This window comes from Sprattus sprattus (assembly GCF_963457725.1).
Source record: "Sprattus sprattus genome assembly, chromosome: 3".
In the NCBI taxonomy this organism is placed as follows: Eukaryota; Metazoa; Chordata; class Actinopteri; order Clupeiformes; family Clupeidae; genus Sprattus; species Sprattus sprattus.
The window spans coordinates 15771083-15786221 of record NC_137922.1 but is presented as its reverse complement, the minus strand read 5'-3'; the positions used below and the strand labels follow the sequence as shown (position 1 = coordinate 15786221).

The following is a 15139-nucleotide window of genomic DNA, read 5'->3' as shown; positions in this document are numbered from 1 at the left end:
CCACAGATAGGGGGGGAAAAATCAAACAAACACAAACTGGGATCTGGGACGAACCTCAATCTACCATGACTGGTACTTCAACATTCTCTCAAACAGTGCTCTATTTCTGATGAGTAACTTTCTTTTTATTTATTTTTTTAAAGTACAAAAATAGATTGCTTATAATTTATGGCACTAATCCTGGGCAGATACTACTGAAAAAATCAAATCAGTAGAGATGCGATTTGGCTTGGACATTTAAAAAAATCCTTTTTGACGTGACAAGTTGCCCATACCAGATATGGTCAACAGGGCTTCAGCATGAACAGGAATGTATTATTTTTCCATTATAAAGTGTCTCAAAACTTTTCTGAAAGAACCACAACAGATATCCACACACATAACACACTGAAGACAAAAAAATAAATCCTAACTGCACATCAAATCTCTGCATTGAAAGCAGAAGACAACTTAGAAGAGGGCAGTAAAGATGTGTGTTGGGGGGGTGGGGTGGAAAGGACAGGGTAGTAGTAGCGTGACGTTAACTGTCTGTGTGATTAAGCTGAGAAAGCAATGCGGTGTTGGAGGAGGAAAATTATTTGGGGGTGGGGGGGTTAAGGCACTAATGTGTGTTAATACAATCTCATTCGTCACGTCTGGATTCGGTGGAAGATGTCCGCGGGGTGGACCGCTGCAAACGGCGGGTCTTTGGGTGCAAGGGGGTTGCAACACATCGCTTCAGGCAGCGGCGATCACTCATTGGGGTTATTTGGAGCGATCGCATCTGCGAGGAGGTCAGGGCGGAGGCACTCAATGGGGCACTGAATGTTCTGGGAGTACAAAAAGAGAAACAGTGTTTGTAAACAGAAATGAACAAATCGGAGGTTTCGTAGGAGCTAAAACGTTTCAGGCTGTCCTAACTCTGTTGCTAATAGCATGACGAAGTCTAGTATGACACATAGACCATTCAATGTTAATGTTAACTACAAGGACATGAACAGGGACAGTTATAGCATGCACTAAATATTTCAAACATGGAGATTAAATCTGGCCTGTCATCATGATATTTCAGATAGCAGCAGATCAATAGCCGATCACAATCTGATTTTTCACAATCTGATTGTCAATGCTAGTATCATAAACTAACTGTCTCTTTTTTTTCTTCTTAAATAATTAGAGTTAGACCACACATTAGAATAAGAGGCCACAACACGAACACACTGCAACTTGCTGTTAGCATTAAGCAATGCGACAAGTTATGTAGTTAGTGTATTATATTCACACACTTGGATTATATTAACAAACTCCGGATTCTTGACATTACATGAGTCATGATTCATAAATAATGTCAGCCTTAAAGCTCCGTCATGACACAGTCATGCCACATAGTAACATGACTGCTTATGTTAAACGTTTGTTAACTGTGCAACAGTTAGCAAATGCATGACCGGTTGAATTTACAAAAACGTAAAAGCCTGACTGGCATAAAACCACTCAATATTTATAGTAAGGATTTATCAAGTAGATCCATTCATATAAGAGTTGTTTAAATACTCTTCATTTCAGACGGCATTGCGAGCTATAAGCCTGAAAAGCACTGAGTTCCCATTACAGCGCAAAAAATGTATCGGGTTGCCATTGCCTGGAACACTACCAATGACCCACCTTAAACCTGTAGGTAGCAGCGCTTTCATCTAAGTGACATTACAAGAGGAAAACATTTTCAACACGTTGAATAACTGTAGAATTACAGTTTACTGTTTAGATTGGAAAGAAGATATTTAAGTGACAGAGGTGTTGGAATGGGAAGCTGAATTCGCTAGGAGGTGAGGTAGACTCACCACTCTGCTGAGAGTCGTATCTCCATAGTTGCTGTTGGAGTTCACACGGACCGGGTGGACTAGAGTGGCATCTCCTCCAGGCCGTATGCAGTTCTCACAACGCCATCCCTGTGACAATCACAAACCATTTTTCAGTTAACTAAACCATACACACATCATGGTGGCCCAAAAGGCAAGGTAAGGTAGTTTGATTTGTTTTATTTTTAAACAAAAAAATACCCTACCTGCTGTCCACCATAGCATGTGCAAGTGCAGATGGCTCCAAGATATTCTTTCTGCCACTGGTTGCCAATGTGATACATCTTTCCATTGTCGTAGCAGGTAGACTCATCTGCAAAATCAAAGGCCAGTGTGTTTCAGGTTGATATAAAGCCAAATAACATTGTTTTTTTTAACTGTAGTTAAAAGTTTAGAGAACTCAAAGCTGCACTACAAAGCTGAACTTACGTGGTTCACACTTAAATTCTCCCTTGCCATTGCCTAGACAGGTACAGCTCATCATGTGACCATTCTCAGCCTGTCGGTCCCACCTCTCACCAATTCGGTAGTTCGCACCGTTGTCATGGCACCATTCTGTTTTGAACAAAGAAGGACAAAAAAAAGCAGTATTAACGCAAGACAATAGCGGATGTTTCAATACTTCTATCCCGATAGAAAATACCTGCAACACAGCTAAAAGGATTGGATGGACAATTGCCTGCCTATAATTTTCAATGGAGATTGACACTTTCAAAAGGTTGTTGCTCCTAGCTTCCTCCATATCCTCTAAACATGATCTGTGAGCCCTGCGTAATTACTTGATTCCCTTTGAGAATGAGAGAGAGCTGGACACTCACTGGAAGAGTCGCATCTGAAGTGTCCGCTGCCAAGACCCAGGCATCGGCACCAGAGCTTGAAGCCAGTCTCAGACATGCGCTCCCACTCCTCGCCCACGTTGTGAGTGGTGGCCGTGAAGGTGTCGTAGCAGGAATTCTCATTGGCCGGGAGCCCTTCAGAGACTGTGGTGTGGAAAAGGAAGAGGAAAAAGAAGAGAATATGGTTCACCCTTTCAGCTCAGCTAACAAGTGACGTCAGAATCTCCTGTGGGACATGGGTTATTATGATCTGACTTTACTTGATTAATAAACTTATCAAACCACGCCTGAGCTTGTCCCACAGATATACCTAACTGTTCTTTAGTAAAACAAAAACAAAAAGTGTTGCTCAGCATGAAAAGGGGCCAAAAAAGTGACCATGTATAGTTTTCTTACCAGTGTTGCCTGCTGTGACGACCTCCTCAAACACCTTGTGCCGAAGAGCATCCTTCAAGGCCTCAACAATGACGTTGTAGGAAGCCCCAGAGGTCAGGCCGATCAGGGTAGCACTTGTAGAGGTGCCTGGAAGACTCATCTGGGAGGCAAGAATGGATAAATTACAAAGATTACAGATCTGTTTCATGATATTAACTGAACTTGTATGTTTGTGTCCTTCTTAATGTCCAACTCTGCAATCGTGAGTGTGTGTGTGTGTGTGTGTGTGTGTGTGTGTGTGTGTGTGTGTGTGTGTGTGTGTGGGTGTGTGTGTGTGTGTGTGTGTGTGTTAGACAGCACCCTCACCTGGAAGGTCTTTTCGTTGCGGTGGGTAAGTGGCTCGCAGTGCACCTCATAGGCAGAGCTCTGCGGCAACGGCTGCCAGGTGATGACGGTCTGCGTCTGTGCCTCCTGGGGTCGTCCTGTGTCGTTCTCTGGAAAACCATAAGGAAGCCCGTGGCCAGGACCTTCACTCACCTGCACAACCGGAACCCTGGCCCCATCGGGCCCCGCCTTAGGGATGTAAACCAGCGGCTGGTGGGGCCTCTGGGGCACCTGGGGCCGGTAGGGCAGGTTTGGCTGGTTGTACTCGGTGTACTCGACATTCGTGCCCTGACCCCCTAGCGTGTCCTGGCCATTGGTGCCCACAACCTGGACACTGTTGTCGTCGACGTTGGGCACATCCAGTCCGTCTTTGTTGTCAGGGCGTGAGGGTGGCAGTGGCAGCGGAAGCGAGCCAAATTCTGAGCGGAAGAAAGGGGTTAGCAGTGAAGCAGCATAGCCAGGGGGGAGATGGTGATGGGAGCTGCAAGTTGCTTTGCAGCCAGCAAAGAGTGCTGAAACAGATCGAATCCTAGCTCTGGATCTGTGGAGCGACAGCCAGCTAAAAAGCTGCAGGGCCGCCATTTTTCTTTTGAATCATACAACTATTCAAAAGTATGAGCCTTGTTTGTATTAAAAAGCAATTACTCTGTGCTCATGAAAATTGTTTAATTGTTGTTTTGAAGTGGACAGAACTGGAAGCATCTAAAAATAACACCTATTTGTATTAGCCTGCTAAGAAGCCGATTCAGTTGCCCAGCTAGCAATGTGCTTTGTCAGCTCTTCAGCAGTATAGTGCAATTCCAAACCTCTTTTTGTCTACTTTTACCATTCAGTAACAAAAAGACAGTTGACCCACTTTTCTGTGTTTTGTGTGTGTGTGTGCCTGTGAACTGTGTGTTTGTGTCCCTGTGGATTTGAGAGCTGATTGGAAATGTACTTACGAGTTGTGGTCTTGCCCACCAGTGGTGAGCTTCTCTGTCCATTCTGGAGGGCGATAATCCTGATGATGTACTCAGTGCCTGGTCTCAACCCTGTAATTAGCCCCATGGTCAATTAGCACAATAGCTTTGTGGGACAATGCTAATGTTAATGCTAATGCTGTAAACAGTGGAAAAGTGTCCATAGCCTACCATTAATGACGGCATAGTTCTGGCCAGCATGTGGTCTGGGGGTGACCTCACGGGGCCTGCTGCCAGACTCTTCATAGGTGACGTAATATCCTGTGATGCGTGTGGTTGGTGGGCGCCAAGAGAACGAGATGGAGGTGGGGGTGGTGGAGGTGAACTGGAGGTCGGTGGGAGCATTAACCGCTGGAGCAGCTGCACAGATAAGCACACGTACAGTTCTACACATTAGTTCATTTAAAAGACTGCTTGTGTGCATCAGTTTCTACATTTGCTAAAGATGTAAAACTGACTTCATGGGCCATCAGGCATGTGTCAATGTAATAAAACGGATGCACTTTTATCAGCTGGAACTTGTGCCAGTAAAGTTAATGTATGTCTTGTCCTGTTTGTCTTAAGTTTCATACATGACATATTAGCTTTACATTTGTTAATTGACTCTGTATTTCTGACAGTAAGCCTTTGTCCTGGTGATGGAGTCAACTGTGTCTTACGTGTGGACACAGTGAGGGTGAATGGGGGACTACGGGAGTTTCCATTCAGGGTGTACATGTTGATGGTGTAGACGGTGCCAGGCTGGAGCCCTGTGGAACAAACACAGATGGTCATAATTTATTTATTTGATAAACAGAAATGTTAGCAGCCGATGTATCATGTAATGGCACACTGAAAATGTGACTTCATTAGCAGCTGTGGCTGGAGTGATTTGAGAAGGGCCATATCAGTATCTGCTTACGTACGATCTCGAAAGCTAATCAGTACTGGGCCTGGTTAGTACTTGGATTGGAGACCAACTGGGGAATACCAGGTGCTGTAAACCTTGGTGGGCCAATCCCTCGCTCAGTGGATTTACTGGATTACTGAAACATCTAGAACAACTGGATACCAAATCCGGTGGAAATTTGCCATCGATGGCCTATGCTCCACTACGTAGTGAGAAGACGAACAACAACATTTCATTATGAGATATGAGCACTTGAGCCTCATCGATTAGAGTGGAGGTTCTGGCTTCCTCTGGGACAGAGGGTGAGGGTGAATGCGTTGTGATTTCATCAGGAGTGTGCCACTGTGGCTGTTGTGTGTTCAGAATCTTCTGAGCCATATTAGTATGATACACCTTAAGATGAGTGGGCGCCTGAGCCTTACCTGTTAAGGTGAACGTTCTTGCCTCCTCGGGGATACTCTTGCTGATGGTGGGGTATCTGTGATCGTCGGGAATGGCTTCGATGAGGAAGCCGGTGATCGGCTCAATCTTAGCCCTCCAGGTTAGTGTGATGGAGGCGTCCCTCACCTCAGACATCTTCACCCGGCGGGGCGGGCTAAGGTCTGAGGAGCCAATGAGAGGACAGGAGTGTTTCGATACAGAAGAGAGGCGATGAACTAAGTAAGTCAGTGACTGACATTTGTATTGTGTTGTCCTTAAGGGAAATCCTCTTACTGTCAGTGGTGGTGATCTCTCCAGTCAGGGGTGGACTGGTGGATGAATCCTTCAGGGCGTACACGTATACAATGTAGGGGGTGGCAACCTGTGAAAGACAACAGGATGTTGAAAAAACGATCTACAAGAAAAACATTCAGCCAATACAAAAAAATCAACCTCCATAGGTTACAACTGACAGCTACATGTTTGCAGTAAGCTATGCATTATTGTTTGATAAATCATGCACGCCGTTAGAGAGTATAGAGGGCAGTTTCTGTAGGAAATTGGAAATCTGTTTAATTAAGAGATTATTAGACATTTTAGAGACATTTAGTCATTTAGCAGACGCTTTTATCCAAATAGACTTACAAGGATGTATGCACATTTACATTTTACACTGATGACACACTGCATCAGTCAGGAGCAACCTTCTGATAACTAAACGACTTGTCTACCTCCTGTACCACTGTCGCTTATTTATCAGGTGTGCATAAAGAAGGACGTTCGGGAAGGTGTAACCTACCATGAGTCCTGGCACGGTGACACGACTCGAGTCAGGGGCCACGTTCAGCTCCTTGGAGGGGGCCAGGTTATTCTTGGGACTGACCACCACGCGGTAGCCGGTCAGCCTAATGCTGGGAGAGATCCAGGTGATGGTGAAGAACGTGGGGCCCACTTCAGAGAACTGCATGACTGTGGGAGCAGGGACTGGCCCAGAGGCTATGGGGAGGAACAGTGGAGGGAGAAACTTTCATAAATACAGATATTCGCATGTCATTCCCATGTTTTTTAAAGAATACCTGAACTGATTTCGAAATGTAAAAGTATGCAGTAGAAATTACTGACTAGATATACAGCACATTTAGTACAAACCTGTGGGGCCTCTTGTGGCTTGCTTTCCCACCAGTGTTGGTAGGGGTGTACGTCCCTCAATGGGGATGACCTGGATGGTGTACTCAGTGTTGGGGCGAAGGCCAGGGATCACAGCGCTGGTGTCGGAGCCACGAGGTGCTGGGTACAGCTCATGTTCGCCCTCTACTGGACTGGTGTACAAAACCCTGTAGTTGGTCACACGGTTTGTGGGAGCGTCCCAGGTGAAATGAATAGAGCTCGAATCCACTTCAGTGAAGGAGAGGTCAGTAGGGTGGTCGCCACTGCCGGCTGTCAAAGAAAATATCCGACAGGTGAGTTCAGCACAAGAATGCAGTAACTGAGGGATACAATTGTTATGACAACCCTTGTCATCACGATCAAGACAAACAACATTTCATGACACTGCAATCTAATATTTTCAATCTAACTGCTCATCATCATGAAACAAAATAAAATAAATACCATAAGATCAGTTGTTCTCATAATCTGGATCGGGCAAAGGTCATTGCCTGATACTAACCTGTGGGGCCTCTTGTGGCTTGCTTTCCCACCAGTGTTGGTTGGGGTGTACGTCCCTGCATAGGAATGACCTTGATGGTGTACTCAGTGTTGGGGCGGAGCCGAGGGATCACAGCGCTGGTGTCAGAGCCACGAGGTGCTGGGTACAGCTCACGTTCTCCCTCTACTGGACTGGTGTACAAAACCCTGTAGCCGGTCACACGTTCTAGGGGAGAGTCCCAGGTGACACGGAGAGAGGTCGTATCCACGTCAGTGAAGGAGAGGTCGGTAGGGCGGTCAACTCTGCCGGCTGTGGAAGAAAATAGCAGACAGGTGAGTTCAGTACAAGAAAGCAGAAACTGAGGGTTACAGTTGTTATGACAACCCTTGTCATCACGATCAAGACAAACAACATTTCATGACACTGCAATCTAATATTTTCAATTTAACTGCTCATCATTATGAAACAAAATAAAATAAATACCATAACATCAATTGTACACATAATCTGAATGAGGCAAAGGTCATTGCCTGATACTAACCTGTAGGGCCTCTTGTGGCTTGCTTTCCCACCAGTGTTGGTAGGGGTGTACGTCCATGCACAGGGATGACCTTAATGGTGTACTCAGTGTTGGGGCGAAGGCCAGGGATAATAGCGCTGGTGTCAGAGCCACGAGGTGCTGGGTACAGCTCACGTTCGCTCTCCTCTGGACTGGTGTACAAAACCCTGTAGCCGGTCACACTGTCTGTTGGAGAGTCCCAGGTGAAATGAATAGAGCTCGAATCCACTTCAGTGAAGGAGAGGTCAGTAGGGTGGTCACCACTGCCGGCTGTGGAAGAAAATATCCAACTGGTGAGTTCAGCACAAGAATGCAGTAACTGAGGGATACAATTGTTATGACAACCCTTGTCATAACGATCAAGACAAACATAATTTCAAGACACTGCAATCTAATATCTTCAATCTAACTGCTCATCGTCATGAAACAAAATAAAATAAATACCATAACATCAATTGTACACATAATCTGAATGAGGCAAAGGTCATTGCCTGATACTAACCTGTGGGGCCTGTTGTGGCTTGCTTTCCCACCAGTGTTGGTTGGGGTGTACGTCCCTGCATCGGGATGACCTTGATGGTGTACTCAGTGTTGGGGTGAAGGCCAGGGATCACAGCGCTGGTGTCAGAGCCACGAGGTGCTGGGTACAGCTCACGTTCGCCCTCTACTGGACTGGTGTACAAAACCCTGTAGCCGGTCACACGATTTGTGGGAGCATCCCAGGTGACACGGAGAGAGGTCGTATCCACGTCAGTGAAGGAGAGGTCGGTAGGGCGGTCAACTCTGCCGGCTGTGGAAGAAAATATCAGACAGGTGAGTTCTACTTGAAGTTAGGAAAACTACATTATACTTTTGTCCAAAAATGTAAAACGAAGTTCGTTTTGAAAAGATAGATTGAAGAAGAACGACGATGTGTAACAAACACACTCATCCTAAAGATGGTCTACTTTTGGGTTTACTTCTACTTCAATCTCAATCTCATCTGAACTTCTTTTTCTGCATCCCTTCCATGTTGTGAGAGAGCCATCTCATCAGCGCTCAAAAAATATGATCTTAACAAGTTATCCTATCTTCACTTTAAATTTCTCAAATGTCCCATTGATCCTGCTCCAATCCACTTAATACAACCTCTGACAGATGCATCCCAGAAGTAAAACTACAATGAGACAATGTTAATGTGGAAGAGCGATGAGTTAGGGCTCAGATACACATACGCGTTTTTGTAAAAACGGGACGCGAGCAAATGCATTGATTCCTATGGTACGGCGCGTTTAAAGCGTGCGCCCCTTCTCCACCACGCGTTGCGTCTTTGAAGCGTTTTTTAGGTGCGCTTAAAAGTTGAACTATTCTCAACTTTCCAGCGCAAGGCAGGGAAGCGCACCGCTTCTGTTTTGGCCGCCGCACTTTGCCAAGGCGTTACTGAAGCGTTTCTGCCTGAAAAAAGACGCGTATGTGTATCTGAGCCCTTAGTAAGGACAGTCCGGGATGGGAAAATGCAGAAGTCAAATTAACGGCCACCTCGGCCTGCGTGTGTGTGTGTCCTGTGTCGCCACCTAATATATGCATGTGTGTGTTGCTGTGTGTCGTTGTGCAACAATAAAACTGTCTGAAGTGAGCCTTGTTTGTTTTTGTTATTGCCTGATACTAACCTGTTGGGCCTTTGGTGGCCTGTTTGCCTAGCAGTGTTGGTAGGGGTGTACGTCCCTGCACAGGGATGACCTGGATGGTGTACTCAGTGTTGGGGCGAAGGCCAGGGATAATAGCGCTGGTGTCGGAGCCACGAGGTGCTGGGTACAGCTCACGTTCGCCCCCCTCTGGACTGGTGTACAAAACCTTGTAGCCGGTCACACGTTCTAGGGGAGCATCCCAGGTGACACGGAGAGAGGTTGTTTCCACGTCAGTGAAGGAGAGGTCGGTAGGGTGGTCGGTGGGGTGGCCACCACTGCCTCCTGTAGAGGGAATATTGAGATAGATAGATAAATAGATAGATAGATAGATAGATAGATAGACACTTTATTTATCCTGAGGGACATTTATGAATTTGAGTGGAATATTGAGAATGTGGGTACATGTAAAGACACACGCTCTCAACTAAAGGACATGGAGTTCTTTTTTTTTTTTTTAGAGTACTTTAAGAATCTCTCAGAGGAGGCAAGAACAGTTTTGCGCGCATTTATGAAACTTTTTCTTGCATTTACACACCAAAGACTGCAAATACACCTCACCTGTAATAGCGCTTTCCACCACTGGGGGGCTCTCTCCGGCCTTGGCGATGGCGAACACACTAACAACATACTCTACAGTGGGTGACAGGCCTGTAAGAGTCATCTCAGTCTTCTCTGCAAAGGAGACAACACAAACATATAAGCAGTGCCCTCACAACAATAAACAACTCAAAAGAGAATAGTGATACAAGAATGAATGTACTGGACTACAGGAGCTTGTGTGAGGCTAAAGCTATACAAGCTAAAGCTTCTTTCTGTTTCCGCAGTCTATAGTTCATACACCATTGTTCTGTTTGGTTCTTTGTTCTTCTCTAGTTCTTAAAACGATGACCCAATGAAGCTGTTGCACTTACCAGGCCCAACAACCTCAGAGAAGGTGGGTCCGTCCCCGTTCTTGGGAGCACCAGTGACCCGGTAGCCAGTGATGGGGCCTTTGGCAGGGCTCCAACGCACAGTGATGGCATTGTCCTGCACTTCCGTCACATCCATGGAAGAGGGAGATGGAATGTCTGAGAAAGCAAAAAACGGTTTAGAGGGAGACGTCAAAACTGCCACCATACACAGAGTCACTCTTGAGCCTTGCGATTTCACTCTAGTCTGGCCCGATTTGAGGTAGAATGAGTGCAATGGAAAGAATAAAAACAGCTGTTCTTTCTATAATACAGTAATTTCATGTCCAATAAAATGTAAATAAAATGGTTGCGGCACAGAGATTTCTAAGCTACTCTTCTTTTGGACAGACAAAGCCTTAGTTGGGTTTTGTTCAACAAGCTTCCTATGTATAAAGCATTTGACTTAAGTGAGCGCCGTTTATTATTTCACTGTTTTAAATTAAATAAATAACCATTTCAATGCCACTAGGTCTAAACTTATATGTATGTGCTCGAATGGTTAGAAGAAAAGTAGAGTTATAGCTAGGAATGGAGTAAAAGCCACAGGGGAAAATCATAATGGAAGAAACAGTGTATAACAATAGTTATTATATTAAAGTATTACATAAAAAAAATATCAATAATAATAATAATATATACATACATACATACATACATACATACATACATACATACATACATACATACATACATACATACATACATACATACATACATACATACATACATACATACATACATACATACATACATACATACATACATACATGCATGCATACATGCATACATGCATACATGCCAACATACCATACATTTATGGATGTTAAGCTAATGGTAAATATGAGGAGACTCACAGGGGCGCCCCCCAGCAGTGTTGGTTCTATGGGCGACATAGATGGGGGTGCTGGAGGCAGGGCTGTCCCCTCTGCCCGTGACAGCGTAGACAGTGATGGTGTACTCCGTGTCGGGCTGGAGGTTCTCGATGGTAGCCGTGGACCGAGTCCCGGGGACTGTGAATTCCTTTGTGGGTTGTTCGCCTGAAAGAACATAACAAATTTGAATGTCTGTGTGTTTTACATGTTAACATCTCAGCAAAGTCTCTCTTAATAAGGATATCATACAGTAGATGCCAGTGGACAAACCCGAAACAGTAAATGTTAGATAAACATTTACAAGTCAAATAAATAAATAAGCAAAAAATCACATCACTAAATGAGTACCCCTTAACTAGCGCTCAAGTGACCTTCTTCTATTTCTTAACCTTTGTTCTCATAAATGAGAGTCATAAGCAAGCGTATTCTTATCTTTATTAAAAGATTGGATTTATGCTTTGAACGTTATGGCTGCACTGGTCAGATGTGGAGGGGTGACGATACCTGATTCTCCATGCGTGATTCTGTAGTAACGCACAGTCACTGGGGGATGGTCCCAGCTGATGGTGAGGGTGGTGGGAGAGGAGTCGGTCACCTCAAGATTAGTGGGGGCCTCGGTGACTGCGGAAGAATATAAAAAGAGTTAAATAATTTCCTAAAAGGAAACAATCAAGTCTAATCTAATCCGATGTCATATAATATATTAACATGATGAGCATGTTCAATCTGCATGCAAATCTATACACAAAAAATATGAGGGTTTTATTCATTTCAAAGAGATTTTAGAGAGAAGTAAATATATAGCACTTTCAACACAAACTTTATCCCTTGCATTTCTGGTCACACATTGATTTCAGCACTTTGTCAATGATATATGGATATATGCACAGGTATGAGACATTCACTGAGGTTTTTAATACTTCTCCTGTCCTTCTGTGGACAGATCTAAGATCAGGAGAGATAGAGAAAGAGAGGAGAGAGAGAGAGGGAGGTGTGTACCGGTGCTTTGGCGTCCTTCCAGGGGTTGGCTCTCGTCACGGCCACTGATGGCGAAGATGTAGATGTCGTACTCGGTCTCGGGCAGCAGGTTGGTAAGGGTGAACTGGTTCCGGGTGGGGGGCAGACGCTCATCCTTGGCACGGCCTCCACTGACTGGCTGGTAGCGCAGGCGGTAGCCGTTGATGCGGGCAAGAGGTGCCACCCAGCGGACGGTGAAGGAGTTGGAGGAAATCTCAGAGAAGGTGAGGTCAGTGGGGGAGTCCAAAGCTGGTGGAGGACAGTGAAGTGAAGAAGAGTAGAGGAAGAGGAGGAGAGTCGAGAGGGTGGGAAGAGAAGAGGAGGAGAAGGAGGAAAGGAGAGAGGGTGGGAAGAGGAGGAGGAGGAGGAAAGGAGAGAGGGTGGGAAGAGGAGAGAAGAAGAAGAAGGAGAAGAAAGAGGATGTGAAGAGAAGAGGAGAAGAGAGAGGGTGGGAAGAATAGAGGACGAGGAGAAGAGAGAGAGTGGAAAGAGACAAGGAGGAGGAGAAGAGGATAGATGGTGGGAGAATGAATTTAACTGATGCACTGACACAAATAAGAAGCTTTTCCAGTCACCTTTTCTCCTACAATGACATTGACAATGAAAATCCACATACATATCAGGTTGACACTCACTTGTTCTCTGAGTCCCAGTGATAGGTTGACTCTCATGGTCTTCATACACACACACCACGCTGACCTGGTATTCAGTGTTTGGCCGCAGGTCTGAATGATAGTAAAAATGCAAACATATTATTCATTTAAAAAAGCAGAGTGGCTTTTTTTCGTACATTATAACAACAATACAATTATAACACACAGTTAAAACCTATTTTGTCTGAAATGACATTACGGTTGAGGTTTGATCTCGATCTTACTCTGCAGGACAGTAGAGTCAGTAGTCTTCCCCACATTGATCTCCTGGACGTTACTGTCGTCCATAGGCTGGTAGCGGATAAGGAAGCGAGAGATCTCCGTGGTTCGAGAGATGGTCCAGGATACTCGCATGGTATCTGATCCAACCTCATCAAAATGCAGGTTTGTGGGTGAAGGGACAACTACATAAGAAGAAAGTAGTTTTAAGAATGTTAAAATTGTCTTAGCTCGAGCTGCTTTGCAGATGTCCCATACCAAAGCATTGAGATAATATGAAAGCATTGTCATTATACTTCTTCTGATGTGACAGTGGAGGAAGACACCATGGTTGACACAATCTGGGGGCAAAACGGTTTTAGAAAACCACTTATAAGTGTTAATAAAACTGCATGGTATAGTTTCTGAGCCTAACTGAGTCTGGTGTCTGGAAACCAGTTTGCAAATCTAGAATACAAAGGTTAAAGGAACCTGTAATACAACACAACAGCAGGTTTATCAGGTAAACAGGTAAATTAGATTGACTGCTTATCTCAGTATTTCAATATTTTACTATTTTAAACTGGGAGGACTCATTCACCAGGTCTGGGCCTTGTTTGCTGTGTGACGGTTGCTGGTTCGCCCTCTCCTCCCTCCGTAACAGCGGTAATGCTGATGTCATAGTCGATGCCTGGTTCCAACCCGCGCACCGTGTAATAGTCGGCGGTCGTCTCGAGCATGTCCTCAAGAAGGGGCACGCTCTCGCCGGTAGCTGTCACCATAACGTGATAGCCTGTTACGGTGGGCAGGTTTAGAGGAATCCACCTCAGGCCAATAGTGGTGTCGGTGACATTGACGAAGGAAACGCCGCTTAGCCGGGGGACATCTAGACCGAGGGGTTAGCATTGCAGCAAATTGGAAGTGTAAGGGTGGGGGGAGAGGAAGATGAAAACAAGACACTCAGACCAGCCATGATAATGTCAAATTAAGACAAGCATTGACAATCACAGTACCCTTCGTCAGGCAAATTAGATGTTGGGTTGTATTATGGACAATTATTTGTGGATTAACACAACACATGCAGACACATTCTATGCAAGTGAAATTATATAACAAACTGTGAAAACATATATACTCAAGACATTACAACAGCCAAAGCTTTGGGGTTGCATTTGAGTACTGTACAATGAGAAACGACTTGCATTGTATTAAAATAAATTAGGACTTTTAACCATACAGTGATTTTCAGAAGCCATGCTCATAATGTAGTGATATCAAAAAACAATGCCCACAGCTTAAAGCACACCGATAAAGAACAGGCTCTGATTTATATGCCAAATGTGACCATTGTTATCGGTGTGCTTTCAAGCCCTGGATTAAGTAAAGGTTAATAACTGGTCCGATTAATTTTTTCGGCAATCCTTTCATTTTGTTTAAGTACAACAACAGCATGCTGTGGGCCAAGGCCCAATGACAACACAAATCAATTCCATTGGTAAGCAGGAGCAGATTCAGTCATCAATCGATAGGTAGGTTAGTTTAATTTCCTTGGGTGCAGTTGTGCCAATTATGACAAACCAAGTCACGAATAGATCCCACGTGAAAAGGGAGCAAGCATAATTACACAGAGGGAGACCCTGAGATGGTTAACTAAGTTCGGATTCCGTTCCGTACTCTTTCAGGAAGAGGGTCGAGTGAGGGCTTTAGTGTAATCGCTCTTATGGTGGGATGGGTTTATCGTAGGCTAGAGCTTAGAGAAAACAGGAACCATTTTTTAGGTGGGGAGCAATGATGCAAGGTTTCCTGGCTAACGGGTTCTCGACATGTTCCAGGCACACAGGCAGTTACTGTGTGTGTGTGTGCGTGTGTGTGTG

The 15139-nt window shown here is 44.9% G+C and overlaps 1 protein-coding gene across 5 annotated transcripts in view; it reads right to left on the bottom strand.

The window, feature by feature from the left end:
• Positions 1-595: 595 nt before the first annotated feature.
• The window catches only part of fn1b (fibronectin 1b), a 34069-nt gene continuing 19525 nt past the window's right edge, over positions 596-15139 (bottom strand). For 2 of the 5 annotated variants that reach the window (XM_080834929.1, XM_080834931.1), the window contains 26 exons: positions 13867-14151; positions 13292-13471; positions 13050-13139; positions 12397-12663; positions 11902-12018; positions 11380-11562; positions 10487-10642; positions 10134-10247; positions 9558-9857; positions 8411-8698; positions 7891-8178; positions 7371-7658; positions 6851-7138; positions 6501-6697; positions 5996-6083; positions 5704-5892; positions 5052-5141; positions 4564-4752; positions 4375-4464; positions 3416-3852; positions 3071-3209; positions 2657-2818; positions 2268-2393; positions 2045-2151; positions 1821-1928; positions 596-809 (listed from right to left, as the gene is read on the bottom strand). In XM_080834929.1, the coding sequence (XP_080691055.1) occupies positions 732-809; positions 1821-1928; positions 2045-2151; positions 2268-2393; positions 2657-2818; positions 3071-3209; positions 3416-3852; positions 4375-4464; positions 4564-4752; positions 5052-5141; positions 5704-5892; positions 5996-6083; positions 6501-6697; positions 6851-7138; positions 7371-7658; positions 7891-8178; positions 8411-8698; positions 9558-9857; positions 10134-10247; positions 10487-10642; positions 11380-11562; positions 11902-12018; positions 12397-12663; positions 13050-13139; positions 13292-13471; positions 13867-14151 (4844 nt within the window). In that variant the 3' untranslated portion in view covers positions 596-731. The remainder of the gene's footprint in view (positions 810-1820; positions 1929-2044; positions 2152-2267; positions 2394-2656; positions 2819-3070; positions 3210-3415; positions 3853-4374; positions 4465-4563; positions 4753-5051; positions 5142-5703; positions 5893-5995; positions 6084-6500; positions 6698-6850; positions 7139-7370; positions 7659-7890; positions 8179-8410; positions 8699-9557; positions 9858-10133; positions 10248-10486; positions 10643-11379; positions 11563-11901; positions 12019-12396; positions 12664-13049; positions 13140-13291; positions 13472-13866; positions 14152-15139) is intronic. The other 3 variants (XM_080834933.1, XM_080834930.1, XM_080834932.1) reach the window with 3 other exon arrangements.